Source organism: Vipera berus (assembly GCF_964194415.1).
Source record: "Vipera berus genome assembly, chromosome: 16".
Classification (NCBI taxonomy): Eukaryota; Metazoa; Chordata; class Lepidosauria; order Squamata; family Viperidae; genus Vipera; species Vipera berus.
Window position 1 is genome coordinate 10,245,269 of NC_138219.1, and position 14,216 is coordinate 10,259,484.

At 55.2% G+C, this 14,216-nt stretch overlaps 1 protein-coding gene across 1 annotated transcript in view; it reads left to right on the forward strand.

Annotated features, from left to right (window-relative positions):
* KIRREL1 (kirre like nephrin family adhesion molecule 1) overlaps positions 1–13,872 on the forward strand; it is a 29,527-nt gene extending 15,655 nt beyond the window's left edge. Inside the window, exons 2-15 of the mRNA XM_081340609.1 lie at positions 4,339–4,488; positions 5,300–5,449; positions 5,761–5,918; positions 6,770–6,920; positions 7,268–7,373; positions 7,498–7,646; positions 7,773–7,900; positions 8,103–8,229; positions 8,407–8,507; positions 8,632–8,830; positions 9,236–9,343; positions 9,735–9,874; positions 10,309–10,386; positions 10,767–13,872. Coding sequence (XP_081196735.1) covers positions 4,339–4,488; positions 5,300–5,449; positions 5,761–5,918; positions 6,770–6,920; positions 7,268–7,373; positions 7,498–7,646; positions 7,773–7,900; positions 8,103–8,229; positions 8,407–8,507; positions 8,632–8,830; positions 9,236–9,343; positions 9,735–9,874; positions 10,309–10,386; positions 10,767–11,231 — 2,210 coding nt within the window. The 3' untranslated portion in view covers positions 11,232–13,872. The remainder of the gene's footprint in view (positions 1–4,338; positions 4,489–5,299; positions 5,450–5,760; positions 5,919–6,769; positions 6,921–7,267; positions 7,374–7,497; positions 7,647–7,772; positions 7,901–8,102; positions 8,230–8,406; positions 8,508–8,631; positions 8,831–9,235; positions 9,344–9,734; positions 9,875–10,308; positions 10,387–10,766) is intronic.
* The last annotated feature ends 344 nt before the right edge of the window (positions 13,873–14,216 follow it).

Here is a 14,216-nt window from a genome sequence, read left to right on the forward strand (position 1 = left end):
CTTTTTTTGCCAAGAGGCTGGAAAGTGAGGCTGATGGAATCTGACGTCCAGCCAAGGTGTTTTCCGCTTGTTTGGATGCGAAAAGCCCCGTCTTGTGGCTCTGAAATAATCAAGGTGGAATATTTGATCGGACTGGGAAATGAGGTGCTAAATTTGTTGTGAGATTGGTGTCAAAACCAATCGAGGCCTTTGCTCCTGCGGGAAAGACGGTTAAATGAGAACTGGCGAGGAGGGCTGCCCGGCGGCACCAGCTTGCCAAGAGGGGCTTTGGCTCAGGGCTGCCACACACAAAGTGCGCGATCCCAGACGGTCAGAGCACCGAGACCCTGCCAGACCCAAGTGGGGCCCTTACTCAAGCCAGGGAGTGGCTGGGGAAACCTTCTCCGCCTGTCTTTCTGGGGTGCTGGGATTGGAAACAGTCTCCCAGCAACATTTACGGTCATTTTCAGGAGTTTAACAGATCTCCCTACAGTTTTGGGGGCCCCTCTGGATTTATTGTATGGTTTTTAGTGGTGCCACTTGACTAGAAGAAAGTTCTTGAGAAGCTGCAAAGTTCTCTGCAGGGATGATATGATCAGGATACTAAAATGGCCTACACTGCAGGGTGAGTGCAGGGCTTCCCCAAGGCCAGAGGGCAGCCCTCTCGGGCATCCCCTGAGACCTTCCATTCAGAGGCTGAGATGCTAGAAGGGTCCCACAGCCCAGATTAACCCACCTACGAATATCCTGGGATTGGGAATCTAACGCTCACTGGGCTCTTTCCTGGGTAATTGACAATCCCCCCCCCTTTTTTTCTCCTCCATCAATTTGAATACCCTTGAACAGAGATTAGACAATCCTTTTCAAGGTGGTGGTTTTTAGTTTAATGTCTGGAACAGTCATTGTGGTTTGTAAACTGTGATTTAGGGCTCCTCATTCCATGTGAACGCTGCCGGCTTTTCTTCCTTCGCCAGCAGACCTGACAAGGTGGGCATGCCAACCAGGGCAGCATTTGAGGGCAGCCAGGAGCCAGGTTTGCAAACAAGGAGCCAGCCGGTCAGAGTAAGGGCGCCCCTTGGAGACCCCCATACAGAGAGTGCCTGCCAGACAGATGCAGGAAGAGCCGCTTCCCTGGCACACGACGGGTAACGGCTCCGACGTGAACTTTGATGTTGCCAAATCTTGATGTCTGGCTGCTTCTGGAGGTTGCCGAGACAATCGCGTCGTCTTTTGCAGCTTTTGTGCCTGTCAAAACCCCTCCTCCCCTCCTCTCTTTCCTCTTTCCATTCCCCAGACCTAAATTTGTTCCCCGTCAGTTAGTTGGCAGATCTTTGTTCGTCTCATTTGCTGCTTTGAACGCGAGTCGGCTGTCTTGTTTCCACTTTTTCAAGGCTGGAGAAATGCTTTTGGCGGAGTGAGTGGGCTGGGGGGGGGCAAGGGAGTCTAAGGAGCGGTTTCCAGCCAGCCATCAAACATACCGCAACGCCCCTGGCAGGTTACGAGGGGGGGGCTTTGTAGCAGATGGGCAGCCCCTCGGTGCTGCTTAACATCCTGGGGGGGGGGCTCAAGGAGGCAAACTGGAGCTGGGGGGAGAGCAGTTTGTCCTGTCCCTGGGTGGCTTTCCTTCGCGCCCAGCCCTCTCCTCCCAAATTCACACACAGCCGCCTCTTTTGTGCCCAAGGGAGGGCATTTCGCAGGACCCTCCCCCTCCTCTCCAAAATACTGTTTTACTTCCATGTTCCTTGGAGGACACAATGCATAGGTTGCTTTTACGGAGGGAGGGAGGGAGGGAGTGGCTTGGGGGAAAGGCTTAAATTCAAAAGAGGGGGAGGAAACGCAGGGAAGGAAGAAAAGGCGATAGAAACCCAAAGTCTGAGCAGGGAGATTTAGTTCCGAAAGCGGTTGGTGGAAATGAAAGGCTTTCCTTTGGGCCCTGCTTTAACAGCCAGCGGCTCTCACCAGCCTTCCTGTTGATAAATGGAGGGATGGGCTTGAGGCGAGCCCCCTTTGCTTGGCTCTAGAGCTGCGTTAGTCTTCCTCAGCTGGGAGCGGCTGGGCCCCTTCCCTCCCCCTCTCCCCGCCTGGAGGAAGGAGGGAAGGCATCCTTCTGCCCCCCAGGTGTTCACCCCAACCCGATGGGGCACTTGACCTTCGAAGCCCTGTGTGATCCATGCGATTGAAACTCCGTTGTCAATGGCTGCCAGCAACCTTCGTCTTGCGAGAGGATGGGAGTTGTAGTCCATTAGCATCTAGAGGCTCAGCCTCCAGCACTAGCTGCTGACCCACTTTCTGCAGCTCCATCCAGGACTCAGTATCTGCTGGGCATCCCCAAATCTTGGCTTCAGGCAGCCTGTGACGACGTCTCTGTTGTCCTTTCCTGCATCCCAAGAAAAAGCCCCAAGAGACAAGTGTCCAAGAGGCCCAGGGACGGCAGGGCTCCTGGCAAGGCAAGTGCCTGACAGAGGGGCAGCTGGGACCAAGTACCATGAATCATCCCTCTCACTTTTGGAGAAGGAGGCAGAACAAGACCAGCGTTTTAAGCTGCTGTGCTCTGGGGAAGGGCAAGGCCTTCAGTGATTGGGACTGAACTACCCCCTCTTTCTCCAGCCCCCTACTTCTTCTTTCTCCAAAGGGCCTGGGATTTCCAGCCTCTCCTGGGAAGGGGGATGGGTCTGGGTCTCCTGAAGCGGCTGAGTACTTTGGAGACCCAGCTGGCTAGGCTAGAAGGCAACTCCAGAAGGGGGAAGTGCTCACCCATTTTTCTGGTTTGCTCCTAACCATGTGGAGATGGTTTTCCCAAAAATTTTATTCCCAGTTTCCAGATTGGGAGGAACGTTGCAGCCTCCAAGTCCAGTCTTCTCTCCCACCAGGCAGGCAGCTGTTTTTCTTGCACCCCACAAACCCTGCCACAGTTTGCCCCTGATCTGGGGCCAAGTGCCGAGCCAGGCGTTGAGGGAGGCGTAGGCGCTCCAGGAGGAGAGGGGCTGTGAGGGAAGGGGGCTCTTGGCCCCACAAATATTTTCTCTCCATACACAAATTATTTCTTGTGACGTGTGCTGGCATTTTTTTCCTTCCTGGCTCAACAATCAATAGGACTGCAGCTCTTTCTCTTATCTGGAGAGAAGTGACAGCAACCTTAAATGAAATCTCTGCAGTGCCTGCTTATCATGACTATCACCTTTTCCCAGCCGCTCTGCCTCAGTGGGTGTGCACACCTGTGCTCACACCGTGCCTGCGGCTGTGGCGAGGGGGAGGCAGAGTCTTGCCAGGATTCAGAAGATAACACCACCCTGCAAGTTTTAAGCGTGCACATCGCAGCAGCCCTGCCAAGTAGACACAGTCATTCCTGTTGTGTATTGTCATTTATAAAAGTGTTATTCAGTTTTCTGAGTGGTTTTGTTGCTGCTTTCAAATCAAGTCAGTACAGACAGGATAACAAAGAAGCAGAGAGAGGCAAGGAGGGACCAGCCTTTGTCAAACTGTTCAGTGGGTTTGGCTTCCCTCCTGAGGATGGAAAAGGGGGATGCCCAAGGGATCCTCTGCTGGGGGGGCAGGGGGGGTAGTTGGCTTGAGGGCCCCAAGGGACCCTCTCCTGGGGGGTTGCCTTGGGGCCCTAGGCTTTGGATGCCAAGAGCAAAGGATGGATGCCTTGCGTGTCGGAGTATTTACGGATGTTGCAGTCAAACTCTAGTGGTTTTGCTAGCACTGCTGAGTTGATTTAAAGCTGTGCCTGGAATTGGGGGCGTTCAGTCGTGTATTTTGGGTGCCAGAAAGTGCCTCCTGTGTCTGTCATTTCCCCCCCCCCTTAATTGTGCCATGTTCTCAATGCTCTGGGGCTGCAAGAGAAGCCTTTGGCTGGTTAATCCATTGACTGGAAACCCGCCCCCCCTTATTTTTTTTTAAAAAAATCAAACTTGGAAGGAAACACCAATTAATTAGGTGACAAATTTGTAACAAATTAATGATTATTTCAACAAATCCTTCAGAAAAGAAGAGGCTCCCCCAGATGGTGGATACAAATAGTAAAGAGGAGTTCCTGGGGGGGGGAGTTTGGGGGGAGAGGAGAGGAAAGCAGTCCTGCTTTGAGGGGTGGCCCTCCTGGATCTCGGAGCTTCAGCTGGTGCCATGGAGCCCTGAGGGACTGAGCGAACCTCTGCCGGGCGTGCATCTGCGGTCCTGAAATCCACAGGGACTCACCTTGACTGTGGCTCACAAAGGAGGTTCCTGAGGCTCTTTTGCTTGTCGCCATCCTCAGCCTCTCTCAGGCGGACTGCCAATGTTCATGGCAGTTCTGCAGATCCAATTCCCATGAATTGTTGCAGAAGAACTCAGCCCACCCTGTTCTCCCCCTCCCCTCAGTCCTCCAGACCCGATTCATCGAGGAACCGGAGGACCAGACGGTGGTTGCCGGGCAGAAGGGAGTGCTGTCCTGTGTGGTGCTGAACTACTCCGGGATCGTCCAGTGGACCAAAGATGGCCTGGCTCTGGGGATGGGACAAGGCCTCAAAGGTGGGACTCTCTTCCCAGCACATCTTCTCTGGAAATTGTCCGCCTCCCACCCTTGCCCACCCCCTGCCCGCCAGAAGGCATCATCTCTGAAAATGCCAGCTGCCCTCAGGGACAGCGCTGGGGGCGTCCTCCCCCCTCCCAGCATCAGCTGGCCTCCTTCCAAGGGGCTTCGCTCCGGGCAGCCCAACAGCGCCACCTCTCCAGCACAGAGCACCGAGGACGGACACCCCCCTTCATTTGCCGCCTCTTATTAATTAATGTGGCAGTTTTCCGTGATTTTTTATTCTGCAGACGTCTGCCTAGCCTGCTTTCATTCCTCACAAGTGATCATCCACCGTTTAAGACACTCAAATTTTACAGCAAGGTGACCCAACTCGATGCAGAAGAAAAGGCTGCTTTGGGAGCCTGTTGCACTCCTTGCCCTGTATTTCGTGGGGTGGGGCAATTTGCTGGGTGGGGCCATTGACCCCCCCATCTCTTGGCCACTGGGAATGGCCCCACACTCCCCCCACTTTGTCCCCCTAAGGACAAAGTTTACCTTCTGCCATTGACTGATGAGGCCTGGGCTATGTTCAGTCCAAATCTTGCAGAGGGTGCAGGGGGAGGGGATGGAGTATCCCCCCCCCCCAGATCTGTGGTGGAGACGGGGCTACCCCACAGACTTCCCCTTCTCAGAGCAGAAGGACATTGCTACAGGCAAATGGCAGAGTTTGTAAGTGGGCAGCCAGTGGCTTTGCAGAGCTTCGCCAAGCCCAGGCAGGGTGATGCCAGCTGGGCACCTGGCCCCACTCACCTGCCTCTCCCTCCTCAGCCTGGCCACGTTACCGGATCATCGGGGCGACGGATTCTGGCCAGTTCAATCTGGAGATCACCGACGCAGCTCTCTCCGACGATGCCTTATACGAATGCCAGGCCACAGAGGCTGCCCTGCGATCACGGCGTGCCAAGCTAACAGTCCTCAGTGAGTGGGGGAGGTTCCCTCTTGGAAAAACATGGCTGGAGCCTCAGCAACCTGGTCCCTCCTCCCCTCCTGCTGCCTCCCTGTCCCACGTTCTCAAGTTGCGTCCCCCGATCCTTCGTTAATAGCTATCGTGGCCAGGGACACTCCCAGTGGCTCTCTTCCAGACACTTGAGTGCTTTCTAAACAGAATGAGGAATGGGGGTGCCTGTTATCTCCCTGCTTTTCCCATTGGGGGCTGGAGGCTCTGCCCAAGTGTTGAGCTTCTATTCAGGATCCTGACCTGTGGCTAGCTCTGTCTGCTTCCCTTGCAGTTCCTCCTGAAGACCCGGTGATTGATGGGGCCCCTGAGATCTTGCTCCGTGCGGGCACACCGCACAACCTCACCTGCCGGGCGCAAAATGCCAAGCCCGCGGCCACAATCGTCTGGCTCCGCGATGGGTTGCCACAGTCCGAGGCCGCTACTGCAACGGTACGCTGGGCGACGTCGGTGGGAGGGCTGCTTGGGGTCTGCAGGTACCGTGAGGAAACCGATCCCCAGACACCATGAGGGGCCAAGATCTGCCATGGAAGCCATGCAGAATCCAAGCCTGCCCAACCCACTGCCCCTCGGGCGTATCAAACTGCAGCTCCCCTAATTCCCAGCCTCTCTCGAGTGTTCAGAGGCGTTGCAGATTTCAGCCTCTGTGCCTGCAGTGCCTTGTGCGAAGGGCGAATCCTGCTCAGCTGCAAATGGTTTCTCTCCACCTGCTCTTTCCTCCTGGGAGTGCTTTCCTCCTCCTCCCCCAATTCTTACTTCATTTCCACCAAAATCCAGAATAACCGTCCCACTGGCAGCGCTGGCAGCCTCCTCGCTCTGGCGAGGCTGTTTTTCACTCATTAATCCCCAAGCAGTTTATGGTGCATTGACATTAATTTGGGCAACCTCGTTGGGTATTTAATAGGCATGGCTGGAATGTTTTGGTTCCAGGCTAATTTGATCGGTGCAGTTACCCCCAGATTCAGGGCAGGGCACGTTGAGGGTTGCTGCCACCGGAGCAGGTTTCTCTGCTGGGAATCTTTCTAACAAAAGGCTGTGTTGCTGCTTCAGTTCTGGCACCCGTGCAGAAGCCTCCCTTGGGGACACCAGAGAACATTCTGGGGTCCTTTATACGGGGGGGGGGGTGGCACCTTATTCACGAGAGCCCAGCCAACATCCTGAGGGCAGGGAGGGAACCTGTACGGCTCAGCCGTGCTTTTCTGACGAGGAGAGAGTTGCGGTCTCGGTTCTGACGGCTCCCCTTGGCCGTGTCCCCAGACTTTCAGCTTCTGTTGCCTCTCCAGGAAGTCTTAATGGATGGAAAGAGAGAGACCACCATCAGCCAACTGCTCATCACACCCACCGACCTGGACATTGGGAGAGTCTACGTGTGCCGTTGCAGCAACGACGCCATCCCTGCGGGCAAGGAGGCCTCCATCAAGCTCAATGTTCACCGTAAGGAGCTGCACTTTGGGCTATAAGGGGACCCCAGTCTTTTTGTTCAGAAGGGGGGGCACGGCTGACTTGCTGGCCGTGGCTTGGGGTCTGGGGTCTGGTTAATATTTTGGTTTCTGAATTCACCCTGGCTGGGACAATGACCAGCTGGTGTGTGACAGCCTAGTGGTAGACCCCTTGGCAAAATTTGGCAAAAGAGGATGCCAACAGCATTGGCATGTAGGATGCAGAGGAAGAGCTTGATGGGGTCAAGAAATCTGGGGGTGCTGCTCCCAACTGGTGGTCAGTTCAAAGAAAAGAAGTAGCCATCGGCTACATGGCTGTTAACCGTTCCTTCTGCGTGGCAGATCCTCCAACGGTGACGCTGTCCATTCAGCCACAGACGGTGCAGGAAGGAGAAAGAGTCACCTTCACCTGCTTGGCCAGTGCCAATCCAGAGATCAAAGGCTACAGGTGAGCTAGGCACTGACCAGGTGGGAACGATGGACCTCCGGACCCTCACCTGCTCTTGCACGGTGGTTCCTCTGACTCCCCCCATGCTTGGCCTGATGGGATATCTCTTCTCGAATCCTGCCAGGTGGGCCAAAGGCGGAATGATTATCGAGGACGCCAAGGAGAGCAAATATGAGACGCAGGTGGATTACACCTTCTTCACAGAGCCTGTCTCTTGCGAAGTGCGCAACGACGTGGGCAGCACCAACGTCAGCACCCTGGTGGACGTCCATTGTGAGTGGGGGGCATAGCTGCCAAGGCTGAGATGAGAGGACCCCAAAGCCTTTGGTCGCCACCTGGGGCCCTTGAGGGAAGAGGGGCCACTTCCGTACCATCTCTTACCCTGCTCTCCTCTGCCAGTCGCTCCTCGCATCGTGGTGGATCCAAAGCCCCTGACCACTGATATTGGCTCGGATGTCACCTTGACCTGTGTATGGACTGGGAATCCTCCGCTGACCCTCACCTGGGCCAAGAAGGAATCCAACATGGTGTGTTCCCTCCTTGCCCTAGTGGACCAGATTGGTGTGTGTGTGTGTGTGGCCAGCAATCTTCAGCTCCACTTTGGGATGGGGCGTTGCACCCATGTCTTGACTGGGTTTTCTCAGGAGGAAGGGAGGGAAAGTGCTGCTCCATGTTGGACTGCTCTCTCTCCCCCCTCCAAAGTCATCCTGCATCTTTTTTCACCCCCAGATACTCGGCAACAGCAATCAGCTGTACCTCAAGTCTGTCACGCAGGCAGATGCAGGGCTGTACGTCTGCAAGGCCATCGTGCCACGGATCGGGGTGGGCGAGCGCGAAGTGGCCCTTGTTGTCAATGGTGAGCGAAAGCAGGGAAACCCCCTCACCAACTGGGCCCAGCTGCAGGTGGCAGCTGCTTTGTCTGGGCCTTCCCAGAGAAGAGGGGAGGCTGCTGACCACTTCAGCTGGCCCTCCTGGGTCTTTGTCTGTCTTGGTCTCCTAACACCTTTTCTGTCCTTCCTCCATGTCTTTCCAGGTCCGCCGATCATCTCCAGCGATTCCATCCAGTACGCTGTGCGGGGAGACCGAGGGAAAGTGGAATGCTTCATTGGGAGCACGCCCCTCCCCGACCGAATCGTGAGTCCTGAGGGCAGCGTGAAGATACTGGCTTGGCGCAGGATGTATTTATGGCTCTTGAAGGAGACCCGCCTGGCTGGCGGATGGGTGGATGTCAAGAGCTGTTTCCTCTTCTCTCTCGAAGGCCTGGGGCTGGAAGGAGAACATCTTGGAGACGGGGACCTTGGAGCGCTACACCGTCGAGCGGAGCAACACGCGTGACGGGGTGCTCTCCACCCTCACCATCAACAACGTGATGGAGGTGGATTTCCAGACACGCTACAACTGCACCGCCTGGAATGCCTTCGGGCCACGGACAGCCATCATTCAGTTGGAGGAGAAAGGTGGGCAGTCAGAAGGGGGGAGCTGGCAAGTGCCAGGAAGGCCTCTCACTAGCTTTCATGGCCAGCGGCTGCCCTTGTGCCCCAGGGAAGGCCAGTGTGTGTGGGGGGGGGCGGGCAGAAGTGGGGGTTGAGTGTGCAAATTCTGCGGTCCTCTGCCCATTCCAGTTCCAGGTAACCTCCTGCCCGTTGGGGGTGCTGCTGGGTTTGAAGGCTGCTGCCAATTCTGACAGCCAGGAGGTTCCTCTTGGGTTTCTCGCTAATGGGGCTGGGGCTGCCCCTCTTTGCTTGCTGTTCCCCACCCCCCGCAAGGAGATGGCATGGCTTTGACTCAGAGGTAAAAGGACAAAGTCTCAACGTGTCAAAGCTTGACTGATCCTTGGAGAGAGCCATTTTCCCCTTTTGCAGAAGTTCTGCCCGTGGGCATAATTGCCGGTGCCACCATTGGAGCTGCTATTTTGCTCATCTTCTGCTTCATCGCGCTGGGCTGTTTCCTGTACCGACGTCGCAAAGGGAGTGAGTGTCTGGTGTGCATGGGATAATTGGGGCATGATCTGCTTTACAGAGGGCCAACTGGTATTTATTAAGCAGGGTACTGCTCCTAGCTGGGGAAGCTCCATTTACTCATTTGGCTGAAACTCAGTTTCCTACACTGCCTTTTCAAGCCGAGCCCAGGGAGGACTATCTGCTTCCTAAGCTCTTCCTAAGCTCTTTCCGGGGCACATCAGATGAGACCTTGGACTTTTTATTCCCCTAGGAAAATTGGTTGGGAACTCTTCCGGTCCCTCGGCACAAGAACTGTCCTTGAGGGAAGCATAGCTTAGCGCTGGTGGCTCAGCCCGAGAAATCCCTGGGGTTCTCCTCCTGCCGGGAATCAAAAATGCCCTGAATTTTCTCTCTTGCCCAGGCCGAAAGGACGTGACCCTGCGTAAGCTAGACATCAAGGTGGAGACAGTGAACCGGGAACCCCTGACGCTGCACACGGACCGCGAGGAGGACACGGCCAGCGTCTCCACCGCAACGCGGGTTATGAAAGCCATTTACTCGGTGAGGGGGCCTCCACACCCAAAAGCCTGAGGGGGGACCTGCTCACTGCCATTCCTTCTTTAGCTCAACTACTGGCTGGGTCAGAAGGCATGCAAGTCATGTTTTTCTCTTGGCCCTTTTGACATTATGGCTCAGATTGAGGAGACGGTGGGAGTGTTTGTGGCTGGGAATGTGTTGAGGGTTATGGGTGAGCTGTGGGAGGTGGTATCAGAGAGAGAGAGAGATCAATGGAGCAAAGAGACGTGGTGAGCCTGACAGGCTGATGACCTAACACAAACTCCCTGGGAAACTGCTGGGCTGTAGGATTTCCTCAGGATGCCCACAAGAGAGTCATAGGGACAGAATGGTACTTTGGGATGTTGCAAAGCACGACAACCAGGTATTGCCTGGCTGAAGTTTGGGTCTTTCCCTGTCCCCCCATCTGCCTCCTGCAGTCCTTCAAGGACGACGTGGACCTGAAGCAGGACTTGCGTTGTGACACGGTGGACACACGGGAAGAATACGAGCTGAAGGTGAGAGGGAGGCCTGCCTTGCAGGGAGGGAGCCAGGCGCTCTGCCATGGGGCAGCCCAGGAGTGTTTGTACGGGGGGGGGGGCTGCAGTCCATTGCCTGCGGTGGAACCTGGAAGAGTTTGGGCCTTTTCTTTGGGCTCCCAGGGCCCTTGTTGCTGTGAGGCAGAAGAGCTCCACTGAAGGGGTCACCTCAGAGGCCCTCCCTCCAGCCAGTGGCATCTACAGCAGCAGTCAAATGCTTGAGGGGGGGCTCCCACTGCCAGGCAGAGCTTTGCTTCTGGAGGGGTTTTCCTTTCCTCTTTTCATTCTTTGTGTTCGGCAGTGATTGTGAAGCTGCCATGTAAACAGCTGCTGTATTTCTCTCCCGGTTGGTCCTCCAGGATCCCACCAATGGCTACTACAACGTCCGTGCCCACGAGGACAGGCCGTCTTCCCGCACGGTGCTCTATACAGACTACCGCGCCCCTGGCCCTGCTCGCTACGATGGGCGGCCGTCTTCACGCCTCTCCCATTCCAGTGGCTACGCTCAACTTAGCAGCTACGGCCGCGGCCCTGCCTCTGACTACAGTGGAGACCCGGTCCCGGGACCCACACCGGGCACGGCCACTGCCGACACGGCCAGCCAGCTGTCGTACGAAAACTATGGGGGTCATTCGGGCTTTCCCCCAAGTGCCAGCTATGCCACCTACCGCCTAGGCTACAGCCAGCCTCCACCGCCCACCCTGGACCGGGCAGCCTATGACACATACGACCCCCTGGGAAAGTACACCACATCAACCCGCTTTTCGTACAGCTCCTCAGACTATGGGCAGCGTTTCCAGCAGCGCATGCAGACTCATGTCTGAAGTGTTGCATCCTGATGGGTGCAGGTACCTCGTGACTGCCCCCTGATATTCAGGGGGCTCTTTCCCTCTCCCCCTCCCCAGCCTCTTTCCAGGCTCGACTTGTGGACAATGCAGAGCGTGGCACCTGCTGCCCAGTTGAGGATAATGCGGTGGCCACCGGTCCAGCTGCTCTTTTGCAGTTTCTTCCTTGCTGCTTTAACTCTCTGATGGTTCTTTTATGAGGCTACAGATTCTCCAGATGCCTCATCCTCAAGGGCTCCCCCTTTCCTCTTTGCAAAAGAGAGATAAGTGGGGAGGGCAGTGGAGCCCCCACAGAGCAGTAATTATCTCCATCCTGCCTCTGTTGAAACTCATTCTCCATCTTACCCACAGAAGAGGCATCCATTGGCAACCCCAGGCAAAAACAGCGGGCAGCCTTCCACTCATTGCATTAACAGGAGGCCAGCCCAATTCGGTACAGTAAGGCCTAGCGGTTGGAGGTAGCCACCAAATAGGGGGCATCGGTTGAGTTTCAGCCCTGTTTTTTTGGAGAAGCCAGGATCAGGCCGGCCTTGGGTGCAACAGCTGCCTCCTTAAACCCCCTCTTAAGAGAACTGGTTTGCACTTGGGGTGACGCTGGCTGGGAATGATCAAAACTGAAGTCCGCATCCCTTCTGGACCCCCTTTTGCTGAAGGCTGATGGAGTGAAAGTGTTGCCCAGCTGGACCATAGCTGTGCATTGTGCAAATTTTGGTACGAAATGGACTCCTTGGGAGCGATTCCTCCCCCCCTTCCACTTTCAGGAAGGTGTTCATAAAACCTGCACCCTGTGTGGCTCCTGGACAGGCAGTTATGAGGGGGAAGGATGGGGCTGCTCTCAGGTGCCCCCACCCACCCACCCACAAGAGGGTCTCAGCCCCAAGCGAACCTGCCTGCCAGTCAGGAGGCCTTTTCAAGATGTGGCACTGTGGGTCCCTCCCCCAAGCCTGGAGGAAGCCTCTTCTGCACCCTCCCCCCACCCTCTTGCTTGAGCCCCCTCCTCTGGGGCAGCCTGGTTGCAGGAGAAGGAGGAGGCCCCTGCTGGAGACTGGCCTTTGGGTGGGAGGGCAGTGCTGGGCACACCCTCCGTTCTCCCACATGGCCACATCCTGAGTGGCAAGATCTTAGAGGCCTGTCTCATCCCCGGCAGGAGGGCTCATGGCTTCTTTCCGTCTCTGGCCTGGACCCCCAGCTGCTGCAGAGGGCTGGTAAAAGCATTCTGTGGGCCGTTGTGTGTCTGTGCAGACATTTCACCCCCACCGGCATTGTCCTGTCCTCCTTGCTAGGGGGTGACTGCAAGCCCTTCGGTCTCCTGTGCCTTAAAACTTGCTCTGGTGCACCCACTAAGAAGGCAAAGCAAGTCGGAGGAGGGGGCTCCTTGGCACAGTTCATATCTCAGGTGTATAGTAGGACACATAACTAGGAATCCACCTCTCCCCCCCCTCCCCCCTTTCCAAATCAATGGTACCAATCTCCTTTGCATGCTGCCTATTCTGGTACTCTGGAGCCCTCTGCACTGGCCTGGGAACATCTCTCTGAAGAAGTGCGTTGAGAGAGCGCCCTCTTCTGGCTGATTCTGGGAAGTGTCTCTTGCTGCAGCCTAGTGGATGTTGGTGCTATTTGGGGTCCCGCTTCATCAGTCCCCTGCCACCCCCAGTGCAATGGGGCTGGAAAATCCAGGAAATGCCTCCGTTGGATTTAAGGGCACTTTCCAAGGGGTGTTTGCAGTGCTTCTTTCTAAGATTATCAGGGTGCCCCCTTTAGAGGCACCTTCTGCTCTGCTCTCCTCGGGGAACAAGAGAAGTGAGATTGGTGGTTCAGGGTGCAAAATCTACCAGAACTGCTGCTCATGTTGCACTTCTCCCATCTCTCCTGGAGAGGGTGAGGGAGGTGCAGATCGGTCTCACGTTGCAACTTGCAGGGAAGTTGCTGTATGCTGAGTTGGGCACCTGAGCCATCCGCCCCACCTCCCTTTTTCGCCAGAGGTGCCAGGAATGGAGCTCCTGCAGCATCTGCCCTCTGCTCACCAGGAAGCGGGGAGATAGGAGAGTTGAAGAGGGGGGACAGGGCTCTGCGCCAAAAGCAACAAGATAGCCCACCAATTCTAAGCCCGTGGCTGCATTCACACAACCCGCCATGCGCATAGCCTCATTCCTGAATGAGCCCATTCCCATTGTCAGTTTGAAAGGCCCAACAGCCTGGGTTCGTACAAATTGCTTGCAAGCAAATCAGCATTAACATTAGCCAAGCTTGCCATGTATGAATGCAACTGCTGGATCCTCAACGGTCGTGTGAACGCAGGTAGTCTCAGCCATCATTCAAAAGGAGAAGGTGCCTCCCTCCCTGCTCTCTTCCACCACCACCACCCACTTCATGGACATCCAGAATTTGAGCAATAACTAATTACAGCTCCAAAATGGGCTTTGCAATCAGAGCGCATGGGCCCCTCTGAATCTTTGGGCACCAGGTAATGGCTTGGGGGAGAGGGTGCCCCCAGCGTGTTTTCTCTCTCCCCCCCCCCGAGACATACATTCGTGATTGATAACTTCCTTCCCTCGCCTCATTTTTTAAGAAAAAAATGTTCCTTTTCTCATTCTTAAAAAATATGTACTATATTTTTAGTCTCAAAACACAATATATTATATATAAATATATATTTAATTTTTATATATATAAAGATAAATGTTTAAAAAAATGGGACGTGTTCTCCTCTCTTTTGATACAAACTGTGTGGTACAAAGTTCGAGGTGGCTGAGAGCAGCCAACCCAGCATCTGCCAGAGAAGGACAGCAGGTTACCCTGAATGCAGGAGGAACTGGTGTGTGTGTGTGTGTGTGTGTGTGTGTGTGATCTGAATGCAGGAGGAACGGGGGGGGGGGGCTTTGATCTGGATAGCATGAATTAAAACTTCCTTTGCAAAATGGTTCAAGGTGCTGCTTTGCTTTTTTTTCTCAAGCGCCCCCATTA